This window comes from Chaetodon trifascialis, chromosome 2, assembly GCF_039877785.1.
Source record: "Chaetodon trifascialis isolate fChaTrf1 chromosome 2, fChaTrf1.hap1, whole genome shotgun sequence".
NCBI classification, from domain to species: domain Eukaryota; kingdom Metazoa; phylum Chordata; class Actinopteri; order Chaetodontiformes; family Chaetodontidae; genus Chaetodon; species Chaetodon trifascialis.
Window position 1 is genome coordinate 2705506 of NC_092057.1, and position 24149 is coordinate 2729654.

The 24149-nt window shown below is 42.6% G+C and overlaps 2 protein-coding genes across 2 annotated transcripts; one reads left to right on the plus strand and one right to left on the minus strand.

The window, feature by feature from the left end:
* LOC139338353 (cytochrome P450 3A40-like) lies at positions 1–12507 on the minus strand. Its single transcript, XM_070973273.1, has 14 exons — positions 12437–12507; positions 12221–12314; positions 12016–12068; positions 11301–11400; positions 11094–11207; positions 10724–10812; positions 10467–10615; positions 10162–10294; positions 10014–10066; positions 5914–5940; positions 1118–1278; positions 723–949; positions 468–630; positions 1–122 (listed from the first exon to the last, which is right to left on the minus strand). Exons 1-14 carry the CDS (start codon positions 12505–12507, stop codon positions 33–35), a joined length of 1524 nt encoding a protein of 507 aa, XP_070829374.1. The 3' UTR covers positions 1–32.
* A 1045-nt stretch (positions 12508–13552) lies between these two features.
* On the plus strand, positions 13553–23419 carry LOC139346216 (cytochrome P450 3A27-like). Its single transcript, XM_070985181.1, has 14 exons — positions 13553–13652; positions 13804–13897; positions 14400–14452; positions 14620–14719; positions 15522–15635; positions 15750–15838; positions 18473–18615; positions 18708–18835; positions 20314–20389; positions 20515–20675; positions 20768–20835; positions 22687–22845; positions 23006–23168; positions 23274–23419. The coding sequence occupies exons 1-14, from the start codon at positions 13582–13584 to the stop codon at positions 23346–23348; spliced, it is 1494 nt and encodes a 497-aa protein (XP_070841282.1). The 5' UTR covers positions 13553–13581; the 3' UTR covers positions 23349–23419.
* The last annotated feature ends 730 nt before the right edge of the window (positions 23420–24149 follow it).

Consider the following 24149-nt stretch of genomic DNA (forward strand, 5'->3'; position numbering starts at 1 on the left):
TTATTTATTTATTTATTTATTTATTTATTTATTTATTTTGCCAGTTCAGACCGTGGCACCAGCTTGAGTTTGATTGGTTGTTTAGGGTAGATCAGGCCAGGGGAGTCCAGCTCTAAGGGGACCTGGATAGAAATTACATGTGAAGAGAAAATAAGAGTGAACAAAGTCAACAGTGCATAAAACTCAGACATGTTTTTTCAAATCTGCAAAAAAATGGCAATATCACAGAGGGTAGAAAACTCACTCAAAGAGCTGATGGCTTATCGAGTGTGCTATTTTAGCACACATGGTATTAATTTTATTCTTGTTCAGTGTCTTGATAGTGGCTTTTGTTCTTTGAACAGACAGATTCTTATAATACAGATGACTGGCTACAGTTGGCATTTTAAAATCCACACTATAACCATCAACAGGATTACACATAAACCAAAAACAGGTAGTTTAAAGATGAACATCTGTGCTCTCACCTGAGTCTCCTTACACACAGAGAAGCTGTACCTCCGCAGGACCTCCACCAGTACGAGTTTCATGGACACCAGAGCAAATCGCATCCCTATGCAGTTCCTGGGCCCTGCCCCGAAAGGCATGTACGTGTTCAGATCAATGGTCCCCTTGTTTTCCTTGCTGAACCTGAGGGCAAATGTATTAATAAGAGAAATCAGGAAATAGGTCCTTTCTGTGGCTGTTCTGTAAAAATACAAACACATAAATCCTTTCCATACCTCTCAGGTTTGAACTTGTCTGGCTCAGGCCACAGATTCGGGTCTCGGTACAGGGGCCACGTGGGTACCATGACAATCATACCTTTTGGAATCACAATGCCATTTATCTCCACAGTTGCCTTGGCCACACGCTCCAGACGTGGAGCGATGGGGTACATTCGGAGAGACTCGTTGATGACGCTGTCTAAATACTCCATCTGCATCAGAGCGTCATACTCAACTGGAGCCTACACAAACACAGAGACACACATACACACACGCTGTGTGTTCTTACTCATGCCACTCAGGTTACCTGCTGGATGTGTCAATCAGCATGTTAATCACAACAACAGCTTTAATCATTTTGACATCCTCGAGCTATCTCAAATATTTTCTTCTCCCCACTCCCAGCGTACCTTGTTGGGGAAGGTGGAGTCGATCTCCTCCTGCAGCTGTTTCATGACATGAGGGTTTGTTGCCAGATTGTGAGCCAAGAAAGAGAGAGTGCTGCTGGTGGTCTCATAGCCAGCAAAGATGAAAATCATTGATTGAGAAAGGATCTCGTGATTGCTTAAACCTGGGGAGATAGCAAGGAGATGTGATTTTAGAAAAGCTGTAAGTTGTGCTTTGATGTGTGTGTAGATGACACCTGTTTACCTCACACACCCCCTTCCAGACCTCTTCCTCTCCACCTTCTGTGGCAGCTCCTAGTCTTGCCTCACTCAACACCGCCCCCCATGGACCCACTATCCCCCACCGCGACCATATCCCCACTGTTCACTACCCCATCCGAGTAAAATTCAGTTCACGCCATTCCCATCCACATAGGCCCACCTTTGCTGGTCCGCAACCCAGGGTGGCTTTACGGAGCTGCTTGGTGCCGCGGACCTGTGGAGGCGGCGAGGTGCGACTATGAGACTTTTATCAAAAATGATCTGATTTTAGATAATAAGCTTGATATTTTATTGCTCACAGAAACATGGCTTGGTTCTGAGGCAGGAGTTTCCCTCACTGAGGCCTGTCCACCTGATTTTAACTTTTTATTTTCTACCGGGGGGGATAGGGGAGGTGGGACTGCATCTTTTATTCTGAAATCTCTTAACTCTCACAAATTTTTTTTTAAGTTACACATCCTTTGAACACCATGCATTTGTTTTTAGCAGTCCCCCTATCCTCTGTATAACGGTCTATAGGCCACCCCGCTATTCCAAAGCTTTTATCAGTGAGTTCTCAGATTTACTCTCAATCGTGCACTCAACTTATAACAGGATTTTAATAACTGGTGATTTTGATTTACACATTGATAACGGATCAGACGCAACGTACAGAGAATTCTTAAACATTTTAAACTGCATGGATTTTAACCAGCACGTCACACAGCCAACTCACAACAGAGGACACACCCTGGACCTGGTCATAAGCGACGGCCTGTCCACTGGTGTGTCCTCTGTTGTTGACCTGGCTGTGTCTGACCACTATTGTGTGTCTTTTAACATCACCAGCTTTAGCCATCAGGAGGCCCCAGTGAGAACAGTGAGGAAACGCTGTCTTACTTCTGAAGTGGCTGCTAATTTTATTGAGATTTTACAGAGCACTCCTGCCGAGGTTTAAGCTGCACCTTGTGATTTTATTGTTGATGATTTTAATAACAAGTTAAAGACATCACTAGATGCAGTGGCTACACTTTTAACTAAAACAATAAGAACAAAGAAAACACAACCATGGAGAGATGACAACATCAAAAAACTGAAAAGGAAATGCAGGAGTGCAGAAAGAAGGTGGAGAAAAACCAAATTAACAGTTCACTATGAAATATACCGGGATCAACTCAAAACCTACAATAACTCAATCAAATTGGAAAGAAGGGCTCATTTCTCAAAACTCATCGCAGACAATAAAAACAATCCAAGGTTTCTTTTCTCCACCTTCGATCTTTTAACCAGAACTGATATTAATAAATCCTCCATGATACCAACTGCGACCCTCTGTGAGGAGTTTGCAGACCACTTTAGAAGTAAGATTGATAACATCAGATCCAGTCTTTTATCCTATCAGAATGCTGTTCGTAATACACCTGGATCACTGCTTTTACCCGAGGAAACACTGGAGAACTTTAACTTGGTTGATGCAAGGGCCCTTGGTCGAGTTTTCTCCCAAGTAAACCCAACAAGCCTCTTAGACCCAATTCCCACATCACTTTTAAAGACATTTTATGAATTCTTTGAGGAACAGATTTTAAACATAGTCAATTGCTCTCATCAGACGGGTGTCTTCCCCACTGCCTATAAAACGGCAGTGGTGAAGCCCCTTCTGAAGAAGAGCAATCTAGACTACAACATTTTGAACAACTACAGACCTGTATCCAACTTACCATTTTTAAGTAAAATTTTAGAAAAAGCTGTTTTTAACCAAATGAATTATTTTTTAATGAGAAACAATATTTTTGAGAAATTTCAATCTGGTTTTAGGATGAACCACAGTACTGAGACAGCACTTTTGAAGATTTTAAATGACACCAGGTGCAATTTAGATAACCAAAAACTGACAGTATTGGTCTTACTGGATCTTAGCGCTGCCTTTGATACAGTAGACCATCACATTTTATTAAACAGACTGAAGCACCTGGTTGGCCTCTCTGGTACTGTCTGGTACTGGATCGATCTTTCTTTTTTAAGTATGGATACATGTTCCTCCAGAACACATGAAATTAAATCTGGGGTCCCCCAAGGGTCAATTTTAGGCCCACTTCTTTTTAATCTTTACATGCTTCCCTTGGGGGATGTCATCAGGAGACACGGCATCAGTTTCCACAGTTACGCTGATGATACGCAGCTGTACATTGCCGTATCTCCTGATGACACAAGGCCACTTGATGCCCTTCTTAACTGCATTTTAGATATAAAGTCATGGATAGCAGATAATTCCTCCAGCTCAACCAGGATAAAACAGAGGTTTTAGTCATTGGTCCTGAAGGCCAGACAGAGAAACTTTTACCAAAACGACAAGATTTTAAACCCTCACAATGGATAAAGACTGGGTATTATTTTTGACTCTGAGCTCACTTTTATTCCCCACATAAAGAATATTACGAAGATAGGTTTTTACCATCTTAAGAATATAGCCAGAGTCCGCCCGTTTCTCTCTCAGGCCAGTACGGAGGTGCTAATGCATGCTTTTATCTCAAGTGGCTTAGATTATTGTAATGCCCTGCTCTCTGGTCTTCCTAAAAAGAACATCAATAGGCTACAATTATTACAGAACTCAGCCGCTCGCGTGCTGACGAGGACCAGAGGGCGGGAGCATATTACACCAGTTTTAGAATCACTGCATTGGCTCCCCGTCCACTTCAGGATCGATTTTAAGACTCCTTTATTGGTTTTTAAATGTCTTAACGGTCTTGGGCCATCTTATTTATCTGACCTGCTTTTATCATATCAGCCCTCGCAGACCCTGAGGTCCTCTGGTACTGGCCTTTTAACCATTCCATGAAGTAAGACAAAAACCCACGGTGAGGCTGCATTCAGCCATTCAGCCATCCACCCTTATCGGTGGAACAGCCTGCCAGAGATCCTCAGGGCCGCAGAGACCGTTGATATTTTTAAGCGGAGGCTCAAGACATACCTTTTTAGTCTGGCGTTTAATTGATTTTATTTGTTCATTTCTCTATTTATTTGTTTTTAATTGATTTCCATCCATTTAGGGTTAGCCCTAACCCTTAACCCTTTGGTGCCTGCTGCTCGAGGAAAAAGGGGCCTTTCTGTGTGGAGTTTGCATGTTCTCCCCCGTGTTCACCCGGGGTTTCCTCCGTAATAACCCCTACTAAAAACATGCAAGAAGATCACCACCCGACCAATGGTGCTTCCACTCTTCATTCTCAGCGTTGAACAGGGCGTCATACATTGGCCCATTCAGATGGTTGTTCTGGAACAGAGTTAGCAAACGTGAGGAGAGTTCAGCTGAGACATAGCAACCATAATCAGTGACTGAATGTCTTAAGATGTTGAGAGGACATACTCTGTGGTTAGTGAAGAAAGAGTAACACTCCTTTATCAGAATAGTTTTTATCATGGCAGGATCTGTGATACACAGCACAGGCTGACACCCATCAAAGATGCTGAATGTGAAAAGAATAAAATGGATTATGAGAGTAAGAATAATAAAAGCCCAGGTGAGATGTTTTTGTACTCACATGCAAATCTACCATTGTAAAACAAGTATAAATGACACTATAGAGCTACTTTATATTGACAGACAAGCAGCTCCAAGGACAACAATCAGATGTACATATGCATGCATAAACACACACACACACACACACACACACACACACACGCACACACACAGTACGACACACGAACTTACCCCCATGTTTTCCCATATTTCTTGTAGCAGTCATTGTCAAAGTTACAAGAAAAACAATGTAGAGATCATGAATTGAACACCCCTTTTCAGTCCACTTTAACATGGTGGGGTTATTTGTAACAAGCACAATTACATGTAAAGGTGGTGTAAATCTATGGTGTATTGCTTCTGAAAAAATATATTTACCAACCAACCTTTCTATATGCCAGCATAGTGCCGAAAAAGGGGATTGGTTTGGGACCAGGGATGCCCATTTTCTTAAATGTTCCAGTGCAATGTTCTTCGTTGCCTCTGACACCAAAACAATGTCAGGTCTGAGGGTGGTCTCAACGACATGCTGGGGGAACTTAAGTTGGCTGCCCAAATCCACTGAGAGCTGCCAGTCCTGTGCAGTGTGGAGCATCCCTGGTGTTGCCCTGGAAGTTGTTTTTGGCTCCTCCCCAGCTCTGATGAAGTTGATGGTTTTCTTCATGGGCTTAAACCTCTGACAGCTAGCAATGGCACTCACGATGCTCTCTGCAATGGTCTTGAGCACCTGATCGTGCTGCCATCTGTATTGGCCTTCCCCGAGAGCTTTTGGGCAGCAACTCATTTTGTGCTCCAGGGTGCCCTCTCCCTGGCACAGGGGGCATGCTGGTGTTTCGACCAAACCCCAGCAGTGCTGGTTGGATGGGCTGGGAAGGACATCATAGATTGCCTGGACCAAGAACTTAATGAGGTGTGGCTCTGCCCGCCAAAGGTCAGTCCACGAGATCTTCCTCTCCACACCTTGTTCCCATTTGGTCCAGGTGCCTTGCTGCCTCATTCCCACTGCTCTGCTGGATCTCTCCTCTTCCACGGCTGCTTTCACCTCGTTCTGGACGAATTTCCTTCACTCCTTCCCTGAGCCTTGGCAAAACGAGGGGGTGTGGCGGTTCCAAGCCCAGCCCTGCCTCTGGCCACTGTTCCCACCAGGACTCCATTGCGTAGTCATGATTCTGCCTCTTCCACTGCAGCCTCTGCTCTCCATTTCCTGCCTGTCCTAACTGCTACTCCTGTCCCGGAGACTTTTGGGTTCGCCGACTCACAGAACTGCAGCACCTCCCTTGCAAGCAAGACCTTGAACTCCTCCTCAATGGATTTCAATGGGAGTGTCAGTTTGCAGGTGTTTCCATGAAGGGCGATGTTGCTCAAGCTCCTTGGCAGCCCTAACCATCTCCTTCAGTAGCGGTCTTTCCAGATCTGAGATGGTGATGATAGGGAACTCATAGAGAAGCATTGGCTACAGTATCCTTGGCAGAATCCCGTGCTGATAAACCCACGCCTTGAATTTTCCTGGGAGGCCGGTCTTGTCGACCCTCCTCAGCCATCCCTCAAGCCCCTCACAGGTGTTCTTGATGGAAGCTGTATCCCTGAGGTTGCTGTTGAAGAACTTCCCCAAGCTCTTTATTGGCTTTTCTGAGATGGTTGGGATTGGTGTTCCTGCAATTGGTGCATGGGTGACAGAAACTTGTCTTTTTTACCTTTATTGTGTCCTTACACAGGGAGGAGGGGTCCAAAGTTCTTACGGCACCTCCACTTATGGGATATTTGAGAAGTTGGGGATCCCTAGTCCCAGGCAAAACAATGTATGTAAATCTGTAATTTTATGTTTTCACATTTTTTGGCATTTGAATTCAAAAATATCAACTGTAGGACCAAAAATTGTGTGGAAGAATATGGGTGGATTGGGAATGTGATAGCAATCACTTCAGGGTGTCGGGTCAGGACACTATTTGGTGTTCAGGTGAGAGTTCAGTGAGAGGGGACACAGTCCAAAAAGCTTTTTGAAAATGTATAAATACTCTGTAAGAACTATATTATTTTATGTTTTGTGAGAAATTGGCAGTTTTTGACCCCCCCAGTTGAAAATCATCCTGGTGAAGGAATGCTTCACCTACTTTACCAGTGTTGATTTAACTGTGTGCTGAAACACTGAGACAGTAGAGGGTGCTGTTGTTGTGTGGTATTAAAGTATATTGACAGACATTTTTTGTTTTTTGTCCACCGCACCTCTAAATGCTTGACTTGGGGAAGAAATGTTCATCATGTTTTCAGAACTTCTTTGTAAGAATCGAAATCATGCTGCTATTGTACAGCCATGTCATGTTATAACAGAGATCAGATCACTTATAAGGATGACAGTGTGCATGAGGAAGATCCAAACTATCCTTTATTGTTAACACAGGCTTTACAAATGATCTGTTTGTCACTCAGTTCAGGATGAATATTGATAGCTGCGTGCACAGGAACAATTAAGAGAAGTAACCCATACAGATGTAAACACAACCGTACTATTACCATGATAACAATGATGAAAAATGGACATGGTGTCTATACATAATAGATCTACAGCATAGTGATTATTACTGATTATCCATTGTCTTTTTTTAAATTTATTTTATTTTGCCAGATCAGACCGTGGCACCAGCTTGAGTTTAATTGGTTGTTTAGGGATGATCAGGCCAGGGGAGTCCAGCTCTAAGGGGACCTGGATAGAAATTACATGTGAAGAAAAAATAAGAGTGAACAAAGTCAACAGTCCATAAAACTCAGACATGTTTTTTCAAATCTGCAAACAAATGGCAATATCACAAAGGGTAGAAAACTCACTCATTGAGCTGATGGCTTATTGAGTGTGCTATTTTAGCACACATGGTATTAATTTTATTCTTGTTCAGTGTCTTGGATAGTGGCTTTTGTTCTTTGAACAGACAGATTCTTATAATACAGATGACTGGCTACAGTTGGCATTTTAAAATCCACACTATAACCATCAACAGGATTACACATAAACCAAAAACAGGCAGTTTAAAGATGAACATCTGTGCTCTCACCTGAGTCTCCTTACACACAGAGAAGCTGTACCTCCGCAGGATCTCCACCAGTACGAGTTTCATGGACACCAGAGCAAATCGCATCCCTATGCAGTTCCTGGGCCCTGCCCCGAAAGGCATGTACGTGTTCAGATCAATGGTCCCCTTGTTTTCCTTGCTGAACCTGAGGGCAAATGTATTAATAAGAGAAATCAGGAAATAGGTCCTTTCTGTGGCTGTTCTGTAAAAACACAAACATATAAATCCTTTCCATACCTCTCAGGTTTGAACTTGTCTGGCTCAGGCCACAGATTAGGGTCTCGGTGCAGGGGCCATGTGGGTACCATGACAATCATACCTTTTGGAATCACAATGCCATTTATCTCCACGGTTGCCTTGGCCACACGCTCCAGACGTGAAGCGATGGGGTACATTCGGAGAGACTCGTTGATGACGCTGTCTAAATACTCCATCTGCATCAGAGCGTCATACTCAACTGGAGCCTACACAAACACAGAGACACACATACACACACGCTGTGTGTTCTTACTCATGCCACTCAGGTTACCTGCTGGATGTGTCAATCAGCATGTTAATCACGACAACAGCTTTAATCATTTTGACATCCTCGAGCTATCTCAAATATTTTCCTCTCCCCACTCCCAGCGTACCTTGTTGGGGAAGGTGGAGTCGATCTCCTCCTGCAGCTGTTTCATGACATGAGGGTTTGTTGCCAGATTGTGAGCCAAGAAAGAGAGAGTGCTGCTGGTGGTCTCATAGCCAGCAAAGATGAAAAACATTGATTGAGAAAGGATCTCGTGATCGCTTAAACCTGGGGAGATAGCAAGGAGATGTGATTTTCAATTCATCCATCTTCTCCTGTTTCATCCGGGGCCGGATCGCGGGGGCAGCAGTCTGAGCAGGGACGCCCAAACTTCCCTCTCCCCGGACACTTCCTCTAGCTCTTCCGGGGGGATCCCGAGGCATTCCCAGGCCAGCTGAGTGACATAGTCACTCCAACGTGTCCTAGGTCTTCTGCGGGCCCTCCTCCCGGTGGGGCATGCCTGGAACACCTCCCTAGGGAGGCGTCCAGGGGGCATCTGATAAAGATGCCCGAGCCAGCTCAGCTGACTCCTCTCAATGTGGAGGAGCAGCAACTCTACCCCGAGCTCCTCCTGGGTGACAGAGCTCCTCAACCTATCTCTAAGGGAGTACCCTGCCACCCTGCGAAGGAAACTCATTTCAGCCACTTGTATCCGGGACCTCATTCTTTTGGTCATGACGCAAAGTTCATTGACCATAGGTGAGGGTAGGAACGTAGATTGACCGGTAAATCAAGAGCTTCTCCTATCGGCTCAGCTCCTTCTTCATCATGACAAACTGATACAGCGACCGCATTACTGTTGCCGCTGCACCGATCCGCCTGTCAATCTCACGTTCCATCCTTCCCTCACTCGTGAAGAGGATCCCAAGATACTTAAACTCCTCCACTTGAGGCAGGAAGTCTCCCCCAACCTGGAGGGAGCAAGCCACCTTTTTCTGGTCGAGACCCATGGCCTCAGACTTGGAGGTGCTGACTCTCATCCCAGCTGCTTCACACTCGGCTGCGAACCGCCCCAGCGCATGCTGAAGGTCCTGGCTCGAGGTAGCCAACAAGACAACATCATCCGCAAAAAGCAGAAACGAAATATGCTGGCTCCCAAACCGAACCCCTCCGGCCCCTGGCTGCGCCTAGAAATTCTGTCCATAAAAATAATGAACCGGTGACAAAGGGCAGCCCTGCTGGAGTCCAACATGCACCGGGAACAGGTCCGACTTACTGCCAGCAATGCGGACCAAGCTTCTGCTCTGGTTGTACAGGGACTGTACAGCCCTCAATAGGGGGCCTCCAACCCCATAGTCCCGGAGCACCTCCCACAGAATGACGCGAGGGACACGGTCGAATGCCTTCTCCAAATCCACAAAACACATGTGGACTGGTTGGGCAAACTCCCATGAACCCTCAGCACCCTATGGAGGGTATAGAGCTGGAGATGTGATTTTAGAAAAAGTTGTGCTTTGATATGTGTGTGTAGTGTATTTGTATGCGTGTCACCTTTATCCTGTCCCACTCCACTGGAGTGACCGTTTTTCTGGGAGTCTATCATCAGCTGAAGGAAGTCCACTCGACTCTAACAGAAGACATGTATGAGAACAGCTTTGATTATAATTCTGAATCTCCTGATAAACATGTATCTATATGCATACACACATTGACAGACAGCCATACCCTTTGCTTGCTGGTCTCTCGTTCAGACTTGATCTTCTGCACTGCAGCGTAAAAGAACTTCATGACCGACGTAGGGAGAAGGGATAACTCAAACTTCTCAAAAATAGGACCCATAAAAGGAAAGACAGCTGGAATTAAGCAGAAAGCAACACATTTATTAGGAAATAGGAAAGAGAGTCACTATATCGTCTGTAAACATTCAAACTCAGTTAGCTAGCACATATATTTTGGGTTTACCCGCCAGGTGAAAGACACAATTACAAACAGCTGGATTTTACAGAAATGAAATGATATTTGTACCAACAATGATGAGGAGAGGGTTGAGAAGACTAAACTTCAGCATCTTCTTGATGTTAGTAACGAAGGGGTCTGAGGGGTTGTTGAGTGAGTCAATGTCTACACCGAAGGCTGAGCTGGCTACAACATCCATACTGTACGATCCAAAGAGTCTAAAGAGCACACAAACACATCAGTGATGTCCTTTCATGCTTATAACGAGTTGACTTTAAGCATTTTCTGGAATAGCTTCAAATGAATGGAGTACAAAGTGTTCTCACTCCTTCAGCTCTAAGGGCTCATCCTTGTCTGCCTTCTTCTTCATGTTGGCGATCAGGCTAACAGAGCACTGCTTCATTATGGCCAACATCTGAGGCACAGACAGAGACAGGTAAGAGTTACACACAGGCTTACTAAAATACTGCAAAACAGAATACAGAGTACAATTCCTGCTGTTTCTGTTTGTGCTTCCTCTAGATCAATGATTCCAAACCCAAAAGGGAGTTCAAAGATAAGTCTGAGGGTCACAAGTTAATACAAGTGATCAAGAAAGAGCCAAACAGGTTGGGAACCACTGCTCCAGAGAGAAATATTCTGTTCTACATGCGATAAAGGGCAGAGAAGGGACAGAGGAGGAGGAGGGGGTGCTACCTCTTTCAGTTTTCCTGAGGTGAAGGAGGGAGAAAGGGTACTGCGGATCCTCTTCCACTCTTCATTCTCAATGCTGAACACGGAATCGTACATTGGCCCATTCAGATGGGTGTTCTGGAACAGAGTTAGCAAACGTGAGGAGAGTTCAGCTGAGACATAGCAACCATAATCAGTGACTGAATGTCTTACGATGTTGAGAGTACATACTCTGCGGTTAGTGAAGAAAGAGTAACACTCCTTTATCAGAATAGTTTTTATCATGGCAGGATCTGTGATACACAGCACAGGCTGACGCCCATCAAAGATGCTGAATGTGAAAAGAATAGAATGGAATATGAGAGTAAAAATAACAAAAGCCCAGGTGAGATGTTTGTGTAGTCACATGCAAATCTACCATTGTAAAACAAGTATAAATGACACTATAGAGCTACTTTACATTGACAGACAAGCAGCTCCAAGGACAACGATCGGAGGTACATATGCATGCATAAACACACACACACACACACACACACACACACACACACACACACACACACGTTGTGTTTTTATCACTTGTGGGGACATTACATAGACTGACATTCATTTCCTGGAGCCTTACCCTAACCGTAACCCTAACCACTATCTGCCTATTCCTAACCCTGTACTGAACCTAACCTTACCTAACCCGTAAACCTATCCTCTGTCTTCACCCTAAAATTTAATGAATTACATTAAGGGGACCTGCATTTTGTCCCCATAAGGCAGGTGAGTCCCTACGATGTGACTGTGTAAACAGATCTTTGTCCTCACAATGTGATAAATACCTGGTCACACACAAACACACGCACACACGCACACACACACACGCACGCACGCACGCACGCACGCACGCACACACACACACACACACACACACACACAGTACAACACGCAAACTTACCCCCATGTTTTCCCATATTTCTTGTAGCAGTCATTGTCAAAGTTAATGAAGCCCTACAAGAAAAACAATATAGAGATCATGAACTGAACACCCCTTTTCAGTCCACTTTAACATGGTGGGGATATTTGTGACAAGCACAATTACATGTAAAGGTGGTGTAAATCTATGGTGTATTGCTTCTGAAAAAATATATTTACCAACCAACCTTTCTATATGCCAGCATAGTGCCGAAAAAGGGGATTGGTTTGGGACCAGGGATGCCCATTTTCTTAAATGTTCCATATGGCCACCATGCGTACCTGTGCAACAAGAAAAGAAAGAGAAAAATACAGAGGTAGAAGAAAGGGGATTATTATACACACAGGCAAACACACACACAACACAGTACAAATACCTGTGATGCATATTCTTAAACACTCACACATAGAACAGTGTGATGAAAGCAATCAGGAGGGTCCATGTCTCAGCGGAGAAATAGAGGAGGTAGTCCATCTCTGCAAGACTTCTCTCTTCCGTCAAGCACAGAACAAGTTCCACAAAAGCCTCAAATCACGACCAAAGGCTTTTATCTCCTGCTACAGAGGCCAGCTGCTGAGGTGTGTGAGCATTCAACCAATGGCAGTGAGGCGATGTCAAGCAAATCATTGACCAAGCAGCATTTGTGATTATCAAGCTTTATTAGCTCTTTGATCTGTGATGCTGCATTTGTGGCCTAAATTATTATACTGCTTATGGTAAAAAAGGACACATGCAAAAGTAATGGAAACAGCTTTACCTGGTTAAAGGTGGCACACGGTGGAACAGTGATAACACTGTCACCTCACGGCTAGAAAGTCCTGGGTTCGATTCCCACCTGGGGCACTGTGGGTGGTGGGGGGCGTGTCCTCCACCATGCCCTCGGGGGCGTGTCCTCCACCATGCCCTCGGTGCCTGCTTGAGGAAAGGGTGTTCCTTTCTGTGTGGAATTTGCATGTTCTCCCCTTGTTCCCCTGGGACATCCTCAAAACAACAAACAACAACAAAACATAAAAACCCACCCACCCCATGCAAGAAGATCACCACCTGACCAATGGTGACAAAAAGGAACTGGGTCCCCGGGCGCTGTTGTCGGCTGGCAGCCCACCGCTCCTGGTCTGCCGCGGAGGAAGGATGGGATGGATGGGTGAGGAACAATTTCACAAAGCATGGCATTGTACATGTTGTGTTGTGATTAATAAAGTATGTATTCTGTCTTCTTCTTAAGAAATATTTCCTCACATATACTATTTATTTATTTTTAGAATATTATTCTGTTAGTGTCTCCTATTTGTAGTTCAAATCATACAGGAATGTCTATAGAGACACGCACTCAGGTGTGTACTTAGACATATGTATTTGCAATCTGTGCTCACTCAAAGACATTTCCAGATATATGCGTGGATGCATGGGTGACAGAAACTTGTCTTTTTCCCCTTTATTGTGTCCTTAAACAGGGAGGGGTCCAAAGTTCTTATGTAATGCATGCTTCCTTGTTTGCATTCAGAGATCAGTCCACAGTACAGCAAGCTTCCATTGAGCAAGAGAAACATGGGCTACCTTCCTTTTTTCTCTTTGGAAACATGGATTCTACTGATCATATTTATCTGCATATTTGTCATGTAAGAGATTGACTTTATTCTTTATTTAATGTATTTGTACTTCAGGGAATGCATGAACGAATACACCAAAGTTTAGCCTTTTCCTTTCCAGTTAATAGTAAACAGTGTTTGACTGACATTATTTAAAGAGGTGTTTTAATGTTCTGCACAGGTACGGCACCTCCACTTTTGGGATATTTGAGAAGTTGGGGATCCCTGGTCCTAAGCCCTTCATGTACTTTGGCACAGTTGGCAGGCAAAACAGTGTATGTAAATATGTAATTCTATGTCTTATTTTCATATTTTTTTGGCATATGAATTTAAAAATATCAACTGTAGGACCAAAAATTGTGTGGACGAATGAGGGTGGATCGGTAATGTGATAGCAATCACTTCAGGGTGTCGGGTCGGGACACTTCTTGGTGTTCAGGTGAGAGTGAAAAAGAAGACACAGAATCCAGGTATTTCTTTAAGAGTGTTACTAAGTCCCAAACTAATCATACAGAGTCACACTGAAGGAGTCCGACAAATGTTGTGTAGATGTGTGTGCTCATTATTATTGTGGACGCACACATAAAGAGAAATCGTCGGACGTAATGTTCCCAGAGTGGTGAGATCTGCGTCACGTTTCCTTCTCACCGAGGTGCGTTCGCGGTTTCCCACGGTGTAGGAAATCTGAGTTACATACGCTGACTGAGCTCTGGCCTTTGTTGGTAAGGATACAATGTATTTTGTAATTAGTGATGAAAATGTATCGTCTGTTCAAAGGTTTACTACCTCGATGACAAAGAGACTGCTAAAAAGTACGGGAGAGTCTGGGGGTGAGTCCAAAAAGCTTTTTGAAAAAGTATAAATCCACTGAAAGAACTACATTATTTTATGTTTTGTGAAACATTGGCAGTTTTTGACCTCTGAACTTCTCATGTTTGCTCACATTAGCACGAGTGTTGACAGTGAAACGTAAATGTGTGTTTATGTAAATGTACAGCACGTATGAACTGAAGAAGCCCATGCTGGCTGTGATGGACCCTGACATGTTGAAAACCATCCTGGTGAAGGAATGCTTCACCTACTTTACCAACCGACGGGTGAGAACACACACGATTATCACTGACTGGGACAAACAACAGGAGAGTGTAGAAGTTGTTTATCAGTTGAAGCAGACTAATGCTGTCTTCAAATGGAACTTGTAAGAGCGTGTTTTTGAGACATCAAGTCAAGCAGGGCTACTGAAAGGTCATTGCTTTCAATGTGAAAAAAAGGGTCACCTTTTTCCATTTTCACAACTAGTGAATAAAAATACAAGAAATTGACAGACACCAATTATAGCAAGAATAAAAAGATGTCGAAAAAGGACAAATGGACAATAAAAAGACAAAATAAAATCAACTATATTTAAGGGCATAATACACAAAAAGAGTATAAAATAATATTTCCTTTTGCTTTGTACTATTGCACAGTAGAAAAATACACAACGCAGTCAATATGACCACATCTGAAGCCAAAATAAAAGGTTATGGCCACACTAGGGGTCCTGTGAGGCTGTAATGCTCAGATTACATATAGATTATTCATTTACATGTTACATCTCTTCTGTCTTTTCTATTCCTGTAAGGAGCACCTGTAACAAAACCTCTTACCCTCGGGAATCAACAAAGTGTTTCTGATTCTGATTCATTGGAGGTTTTGGTCGTTTGATGGAATTTGTTGAGAAAAAAACCCAGGAGAGATAAAAAGCAATGTTGTTGACACACCACACGATCTTTACCTGCAAACATCAGGCAGCACATGTTTGTGTACTGTTCAATGTCAGTAAAAGTGCAACAAGCTTTTTGTCCATGGTATTACTATTAACAGCTGTTCCTCTTATACTACACTATGTCCCTTTAGAACTTCCGTCTGAATGGGGAACTCTATGACTCAGTGTCCATTGTTGAGGATGACGAATGGAGGCGTATTCGTAACATCCTCACTCCTTCCTTCACCTCTGGCCGTTTAAAAGAGGTAAATTGTAAATTTCCATCGTTTCTTCAACTCCTGTTGGTTAGATTGAAGATATACATGTGTTCATCTTTATGTACCACCTCTGTTCATTTACCACTTTTTCCCTTGTCGAAGATGTTTAGCATCATGAAACATCACTCCCACAAACTGACAACCAGCCTGCAGTCCAAAGCCCACAATGGTGAAGTTTTCAATACCAGAGAGTGAGTAGCCTAGTACCATGCTGTAAATGGTTAGTCCGTGTTCCATGCATCATATATTCCTTTTTCTACACCCAAGGATCTGTGCTTTTAAATGACAGCATCACTCAAGATGGCCACACGAGAACTAAACATGTTCAACTGTAAGCGTGAGAGGTGTTGGTAGGTGGATTTTATTACCTTAGGATGAAGTCAGGCTAGTCGATTCCCTCTGTTTCCAGTCTTTGTGCTAAGCTAAAAGACTGCTGGCTGCCGCTTCCTATTAACTGCGGAGTGGTACCAACCGTGTCGGCAAGAAAGTATATTTTAGCATATGTATGCTATTTATATGCTTTTTATTAGAGACAGTCTAACAATTAGATGAGTAACAAAACTTCACTGGATTAGTTGCAGTCCTTCATTGCCCATAAAACGGACTGCATTGTAACGCCTCTGGGCGTACACGTACCATTAATGTATGTCTACTAAAAGTGTTTGATTCTGCCACTGACAGGCTGATTGTTATCAGTGTCTGACAGCATTACGGAAAGGATCCCTGCAGAGACACCTTTTTTTTGTAAATAGCCTTTTTGTAAAATCAGTTTTATTTAGACAGAAACAGCTGCTGTATCACTCTCTCCAAAACAAACCAAACTCCATTCACAGAAACTGTCATTGTATTATTGTAAAACACACTTCATTCCAACATGACAGAAACAAAGAAAGACTCACCAAACCTTCTTGGTTCATCACCAGAAATTTTTAACAGAGAGACTTAAATATGTTGGACGGCGACAGATTTTCCCCGTTAACTCCTCCTGTCTACCTTCAGTGCAGCTGCGACAGTCGTGATGCCTTTTCCACTATATTAATATCATAGTATAATACTAATCTTCACAATCAAATGTATGGATTATCTTTTATTACAATTCAAATTTAGAATATTTGTTGATAGCCCTACTTAGAGGTAAACTATTCTGAACAGATCCTGATCATCTAGTCGCCACTAGCAAGGCAAATATGCCCCCAAATCCTGTATTTATTTCAATATCATATACAGAATATTATTAAATTATACGCATGGCATAATCCATAAGGCCATAAGAACACCATCACAATACATATAGATTCTGAGACCTGCAAGGTTGAAATTACAATGTATTAGTGCTGTCAATCGATTAAAATATTTAATCGCAATTAATCTCATGAATGTCATAGTTAACTCACGATTAACCGCAAATTAATCGCACATTTTTATCTATTCTAAATGTCCCTTGAATTATCATTTTAATACTGTTATCAACATGGAAAAAGTGGAGAGGCTTGCTTTGTGCAAATGTTTTTTTATTGAAAACAACAATGTGTAGTGTTTTATTTCACACTAACTTCTCACTTTGAGCAGTCGTTCACATTTGAATGAATCAAATCTCACACAATTTAACACTGTCTATAAACAGATGACAAAAAAATAAATACTTGTTTACAAAAAAGCCCCTTCAACAGCCCTTTCTGAGGGATCCAAACAGGGAGATACAAGATAAAGTTAAAGTGCACATCATTGTAAACTAGGACTCAGCCTATAGTGCAGTTAAACCATGGCTGAAACTTTCCTTTCTTAAGTTTCCGTTGAACATAACAGCATCCACATGCCTCTGTGGAAAGCCATCCAATGTCGCCTGGTTTTGATGAGCAGGCGGCGGAGAATTCACATTCGCCGTGTGATTGGCCATCAAGTGGTGTTTCAGACTGGATGTGCTGCGGTGATAACTCAGTTCACACCGACAATACACACAGATAACTTTGGTCTTGTCAGTCGACCCATCTGGAAACTTTTTGAAACTAAACTTTCCATTCAGAATCTTGTTCGCATCCATTTCGGTGTTTCGCGCTTGACATCCACACAAACCAGTAGCCTACTCTTTCACAGCTAGCGAGCAGGCGAGACCAAACACGTGCGTGGGGCGTGCCTATTGTTTTGTTTCAGGTTTACAACCAGATCCTGTAGTTTTTCTAACGTTACTAGCAGTGACCACAGCCTATAGAAAACTACAAGATCACTAGGTCACAAAGAACGTTAATCTCACGATTAAAAAATGACGCCATTGAAATTGATTTGCGTTAACGCGTTAATAATGCGATATTTTTGACAGCACTACAATATATACAAAGATTAATCTGTATTTTAAATTTGAGCTTTATACATATTTGTAAATCTGCTTGAAAGCTGCTCCATGCTGGGTGCAATATTACCATTTTCTCTTCTTTGATTTAGAATGTATCTTGTAAACACGAATGTATGCACTCAGTAACGTCACCATTAAAGTATTTCTAAACTCAACTAGGGATCCTTTAGAGCAGGCATGTCAAACTCATTCCACAAAGGGCCGAGTGGCTGAAGGTTTTCTTTCCAACCAAGCAGCAGCACACCAGACTTGACTCATTTCATTAGCTGATCTCAGTCTTCAGACAGCCGATTGGTCAGACTGTGTGCTCTTGATTGGTTGGAGGAAAAACCTGCAGCCACACGGCCCTTTGTGGAATGAGTTTGACATGCCTGCTTTAGAGTGTCCCTGGGAAGGACTGTGGAGTGAACGTGATGAAATGTGCCGCTGGTTTCATCCACTGATCAGTGATTTGTGTGATGTGTGTGGATTCCAGTTTCTTTGGATGCTATAGTCTTGATGTGATGGCAAGCTGCGCGCTCAGTGTGGACATGAACTCAATCAGCAACCCCTCAAGTCCCCTCATGCGCCATGCCTCGAAGCTCTTCAGATTCTCCACATCTCTTTACGTGTTCCAAGGTACTTTTCCATGACACCTTTTTTTTCCTTATATGGATGTAAGCAGCTACTATGTTCTCAGACGAAAATTATAACCTCCTTTGCCTTCTCAGGGATGTTCCCCATAGTTCTTCCTCTCTTGGAGCTGCTGGGTGTCTCCTTGTTCCCTAGGGAGTCTGTTGGTTTCTTAAGATCGGTTGTGGAGAAGATCAAAGCACAACACGATGAGCGGTCACACAAGGTCTGGACAAAACACAACCAGGGCTGAACAATATCACAGCACGTCCAATCTTACATCACGATACAAAGGCGATTAAAAAAAAAGTTGAGACGCTGTGTACAAGGCGAATGAAAACAGAATGCAATCATTTCCAAACTAACTGTTTAGTATTCCTGACCCCATGTAGTAATATCCTTTATACCAAGGATTCTCAAACTTATAACTCAAAGGTCCACATCTGATTATTATTGAGGTACCGAACAAATGGCGATAACAAAATAATATTTAATCAATTAATTAACGTCACATCTCTTGTGACTGAGACAGCATTAAACTGTATTACTGAATTGTGTCCTAAAGAAAAGGAGACACATTCTGCGTCTGTGATTCAGGATCTGATGGCAAATTCTCTGGTGTAACGTTAATGTGTGAATTCAGCAGCAATAACACACAAGTCACAGTCACACAGTCCTCCGGCTCCGGCCTCTTAACCATACCAAAAGTAAGAACTAAAACACACGGGGAGGCAGCTTTTAATTATTATGGCCCCCGATTGTGGAACAGCCTGCCGGAGAACCTCGGGGCCACAGAGACCCTTGATGTTTTTAAAAAGAGGCTCAAGACCCACCTTTTTAATCAGGCTTTCAATTGATTTGTTTGATTTATCTCATTCCTTTAATCAGGCTTCTTATCATATTTAATCTTCATTTGTATCTTATCCTAGTTGCATGTTTTAAAGACATGTTTATTTACTATTTATTTCATTTACTCATTTTATTTCATTCAATGTTTATGTCTTAGGGCCCCTGGTTTTCAGCTGCAGCGTTTCCTCATGGGGGCCCCCCACACTGGGAGTTGCTCTTGGTCTACTGATGGGGGCGTTGCCGACGGGACGGCTCTGGCCTGGATAGCTGGAGGCCTCGCCACCTCGGTGTGGGGCCTCCCTGCCTGGGTCGGGGTGGTCTCGGGTGGCGCTCCCTAGTCATGGGCCGGGGGCCCTCTCAGTGTGGATGGGCCCCTAGGGTGGCTTATTCCTTGCCTTGTCCATATGGGTGCGTGGGTGTGTGTGTGTGTGTGTGTGTGTGTGCGTACGTGCATGTCTGTTAGTCTCTATATGTCTCTATATGTCTCTATGTATTTATGGGGGTGGGAAGGCTGGGTTTTCTTTTTTGCTGTTTTTAGCCTCTGTGAGGTATTTTGTGTTGCTTTTAAGTATGAAAAGGGCCACATGCAAGGACAAACAACCATTCACACTCACACTCACACCTACGGACAATTTTAGAGTCATCAATTAACCTAATGAGCATGTTTTTGGTCTGTGGGAGGAAGCCGGAGTACCCGGAGAGAACCCACGCATGCACGGGAAGAACATGCAAACTTCACACAGAAAGGCCCCGCCTGACCCGGGGATCGAACCGGCAACCTTCTTGCTGTGAGGCACGCGCACTACCTGCTGCACCACCGTGCAGCCCGAATATACACTCATTTTCTGTTTTCAGAATCCTGGAGATCTGCTTCAAAACATGATGGACTCTCGGGATACCAATGAAGCCAAGAAGAAAAAGCAGAATAAAGGTGATTGCACAGTGACATCACATTCATACAAAGGGCCAAATTCACACTCACATGCTTTCATGCCAAAGGTTTTGACGCCTCCCTCCATCTTCCTCCCTGTTCATGCATCACATCCGTCCTAACAGGTCTTACTGATCATGAAATTGTTACTCAAGCGACAATGATTCTGTTTGCTGGTCATGAGACAAGCACCATCACTCTCAGTTTCTTGGCCTACAATTTGGCAAGAAATCCTGAAATCATGACATGCCTGCAGGAGGAGATAGACGCCACTTTCCCTAATAAGGTAGCTCAGCATGTTCTGGTACAGTTTTGAAACTACAGTTGTCAAAATCTGACTTGTGTTGAATCAAACTGTGATTTGTAACAACTCTACAGGGTCCAGTCCAGTATGAAGCTCTGATGCAGATGGAGTACCTTGACAGTGTTGTCAATGAGTGTTTGAGGTAATGGGCATTTGTTTTGTGCTAGCAGATGTCTGAACGGACTGGTGATGTGTTCATGCTTTCATTGTATAAAGTTTAAGAAGAAAAACCCTTTTCAAACATTTTTTGTGATGTTAACGGTGAATCTGACAAAGTAATTTGCAGTAACAAACATTTTGTGTAGCTGATCCTCACCAGTTTCATCTAGGTTTGCCAACCGTCCCGTGAAAAACGGAATCGTCCTGTATCTAGAAACAAAATTACACGTCCCGTATTGAGCTGAAACGGGACGCACTTTGTCCCATATTACCGTGAGAGCCAAAAATAGTCCTTAAAATGTCAGTGGAATCATGAATAACAGGGCGCTTTTTGTGAAAATCTACGGTCATCTTATTGCCAGTCCTCTCCTGCTCTGTGACCAATGAGCAGACGGCACACTCACACGACTCCTTACTGCAGCAAGAGCTCTAAAGAAATACAAATGGAAAAAATAGGCTGTCTCCACATGATGAAGCATTGGCCTTTTGAGTTCATGAATTCAATCTTTTTTACTACAACTGTACAGTCATGGCCTCTGAGGCACAAAGTGTTTATGTTTACAACTTTTCCGCAGACTTTCTGTTTGCACTTTTCTTACTGCACTAAATGTACACTGTTACAGAAGTTACAGAACTTTCTATTGTTTTCTATTATTTTATTCTGTTTTCAGTTTTCTATTATTTTATTCTGTTTTCAGTTAAGCAGGACAGAGTTCTGTTAAAGAGAGTTATTTTATTTTGTCAAGTTAAGCAGGAGAGAATTGTTACAGAGATTTGTTATATTGCACTGAAAAATAAATTGTTGAATAATAATTTGTTTTCCATGTATTCGTATCACTCAAAAACATGCATCTAATTAAACTCAGGTTCGAGTCAAAAAGGTTAAAAATCGTTTCACACACACACAAAAAAGGCAAAAAAAAAATTCACCATGCCGGGAGGGGTGAAGGCAATCGGGTCGGCTGGCCCTGCCAATGAGGTGTCCCTTATTTATTTTTCAGGGAGTAGGCAACCCTAGTTTCATTAACCCCCCCATAGAAAACTGTAGGCAGCTGCTGAATCTCCAGTCACTGCCAACAAGCCAAGTGTAAGCTAACTGCTGAGCACAATTTTCTAACCAAGTACAGTAAGTAAACACGTGGTCTGTGGACTATGAAAACACCACAGTATGACAGAGCTGTATTTTGATGACTTTATGACTTTTAGCCTCTGTGTTAACAAATTCTTGAAAATTGCTTAATGCAGTGTTAATGGCAAAGGTGAAGCTAGACACCAAGAGTATTAGAATTAAAGTGCGATAACATCTTTCTTTACAGGTCTGGCCTGAGCAAAATGCTAACATTAGCAACAAACCTGGTAAAAATGAAAATGTTAACATGATAATGTTTAGCAGGTAATGTTCTTCATGGTTGCTGAAATCTGACCAAATCATAGTTTCTTCAGAAAAGTCAGAGGATCATCAAAGCTATTACATTTAATTCAGACGGGGACATGAATGTCTGTACCAAATTTCATGACATTTCATCAGGTATTTGGCAAAGATATTTTAGTTGATACTAAAACACTGCCATCTTGGAGCCATATTGCTAAGTGCTGCTGAAACAGAGAATAGTACATCTCTCCTCAATAGTTTTTTTTCTTTTTAGACTTTTTAAATTTTTAAACAGTATCTTACAGCAAGGGTTTAAAGCCCACAGAGCCAACAATACCAAAAACCACAAATTCTAGGGCAAACCACTGTGTTTCAAGAATACACAAGTTTGGGGTAGTTTGCATTGAATGTTAAGTCTGATTAAGACAGCCAGTATTTAAAATATTCTTGTTTTGTCAATAGGCTCACCCCTCCAGCTGCACGCCTGGAACGAGTAGCCAAAGAAACGGTCAAGATCAAAGGAATCACAATCCCAAAGGGCATGCTCGTTATGGTTCCAGTCTACGCTCTGCACCATGACCCTGAGCTATGGCCAGAGCCAGAGGAGTTCAAACCTGAAAGGTAGGGTGTGTGTGTCCTGTAAACCATCATTCCAGGATTAGGTTGTAATAATTCCCTAAAGCAACTTTTAAAGAGTTTCATAGTACAAATTCTGTGTTGGCCATCCAAACACCTAACTAACTAAATTCTATTCACTCTGTCTGTATGGTTGTTGTTCAAGGTTTAATAAGCAGAACAAGCAGAGCATCAATCCATACACTTACCTGCCGTTTGGGATCGGGCCGAGGAACTGTTTGGGGATGCGATTTGCTGTGGTCATGATCAAACTGGCCATGGTAGAAATTTTGCAGAACTACAGATTCACAGTCTGTGAGGAGACAGAGGTGATTATATTAAAATTGCATACTGCGGCCAACATGGTCAACGTTGCTTTTCTAAAATCTGCATTGAGAGAGTTTTCTTATTTAGTGAATTTCTGCATTTCCCAGATCCCTTTGAAGATGGACCCTGCAGGCCTTGTTGGACCCCTGAAACCAATCAAACTAAAGCTGGTGACACGTTGAGTCAAGTGCAACCAGGAAGTACTCTGAGAAATGGATCTGTCACGTTTGAACTATGCTGCAAATTAGTAATTAAAAATGGCAGTTTAAAATTACTACTTGAACCTTTTGGTCTGTATCATAAGATCATCACTATGACTGTTCAGATCAGATTACTGTCAATCATGTTTATTAGAGAACAAGACTGGAATTTATATGTGCATCATGTTCATGAATTATGGTGATTTGAATGCCAAATGGGCCATGCCTACAAGAATTTGGTTAACAGGAAAATGGTTTGGAATACAATAAAAATCGTATGAGAATCAAAACACTCATGAATACAACTTTGGGTAATGATCAGATGATCATCATATGTTATCTTTCAAATTTGGTGACAATTAGATGAAACTGAAAAAGCAAACAAATCACTCAAAATGGTGTAAAATTGCAGATATCCAGAAGACAAAAGAACACTGTTAAAATGAACAAGTATTTCTTCTGTAATATCTGGATCGTCCAGATGATTACAATTATAGCTGCATGTGGGCATAATAGTTGCACATTTGGGCAGACCTCTAGAGTTATGGTGCATCATGGAAGATAACACTTTGTGAAGTCCATTATTTGACAGTTTATTTGAAGTGCAATCACCGGCCCATTACAACTCCTGTTCACTTTCACACAGTTGTCCTGATTGGCATGTCCATACAATTTAGGAGGAGACAGGGGCATTTGTAGGACATCATAACAAGTACAATCAAACACACTGAACACAGGAAAAACAATGCAATCTGTGAATTTTCATAAGTTAGATGTATGGTA

Coding starts and splice junctions, on each gene's coding strand:
- LOC139338353 (XM_070973273.1), bottom strand. CDS start 12,507: ATGGACTACCTCCTCTATTTCTCCGCTGAGACATGGACCCTCCTGATT. Junction 11,401..12,015: donor AAATATGGGAAAACATGGGG/GTAAGTTTGCGT, acceptor TTTCACATTCAG/CATCTTTGATGGGCGTCAGC. Junction 631..722: donor GACAAGTTCAAACCTGAGAG/GTATGGAAAGGA, acceptor ATTTGCCCTCAG/GTTCAGCAAGGAAAACAAGG.
- LOC139346216 (XM_070985181.1), top strand. CDS start 13,582: ATGGGCTACCTTCCTTTTTTCTCTTTGGAAACATGGATTCTACTGATC. Junction 15,636..15,749: donor CCTCTGGCCGTTTAAAAGAG/GTAAATTGTAAA, acceptor CCCTTGTCGAAG/ATGTTTAGCATCATGAAACA. Junction 23,169..23,273: donor CAGTCTGTGAGGAGACAGAG/GTGATTATATTA, acceptor TGCATTTCCCAG/ATCCCTTTGAAGATGGACCC.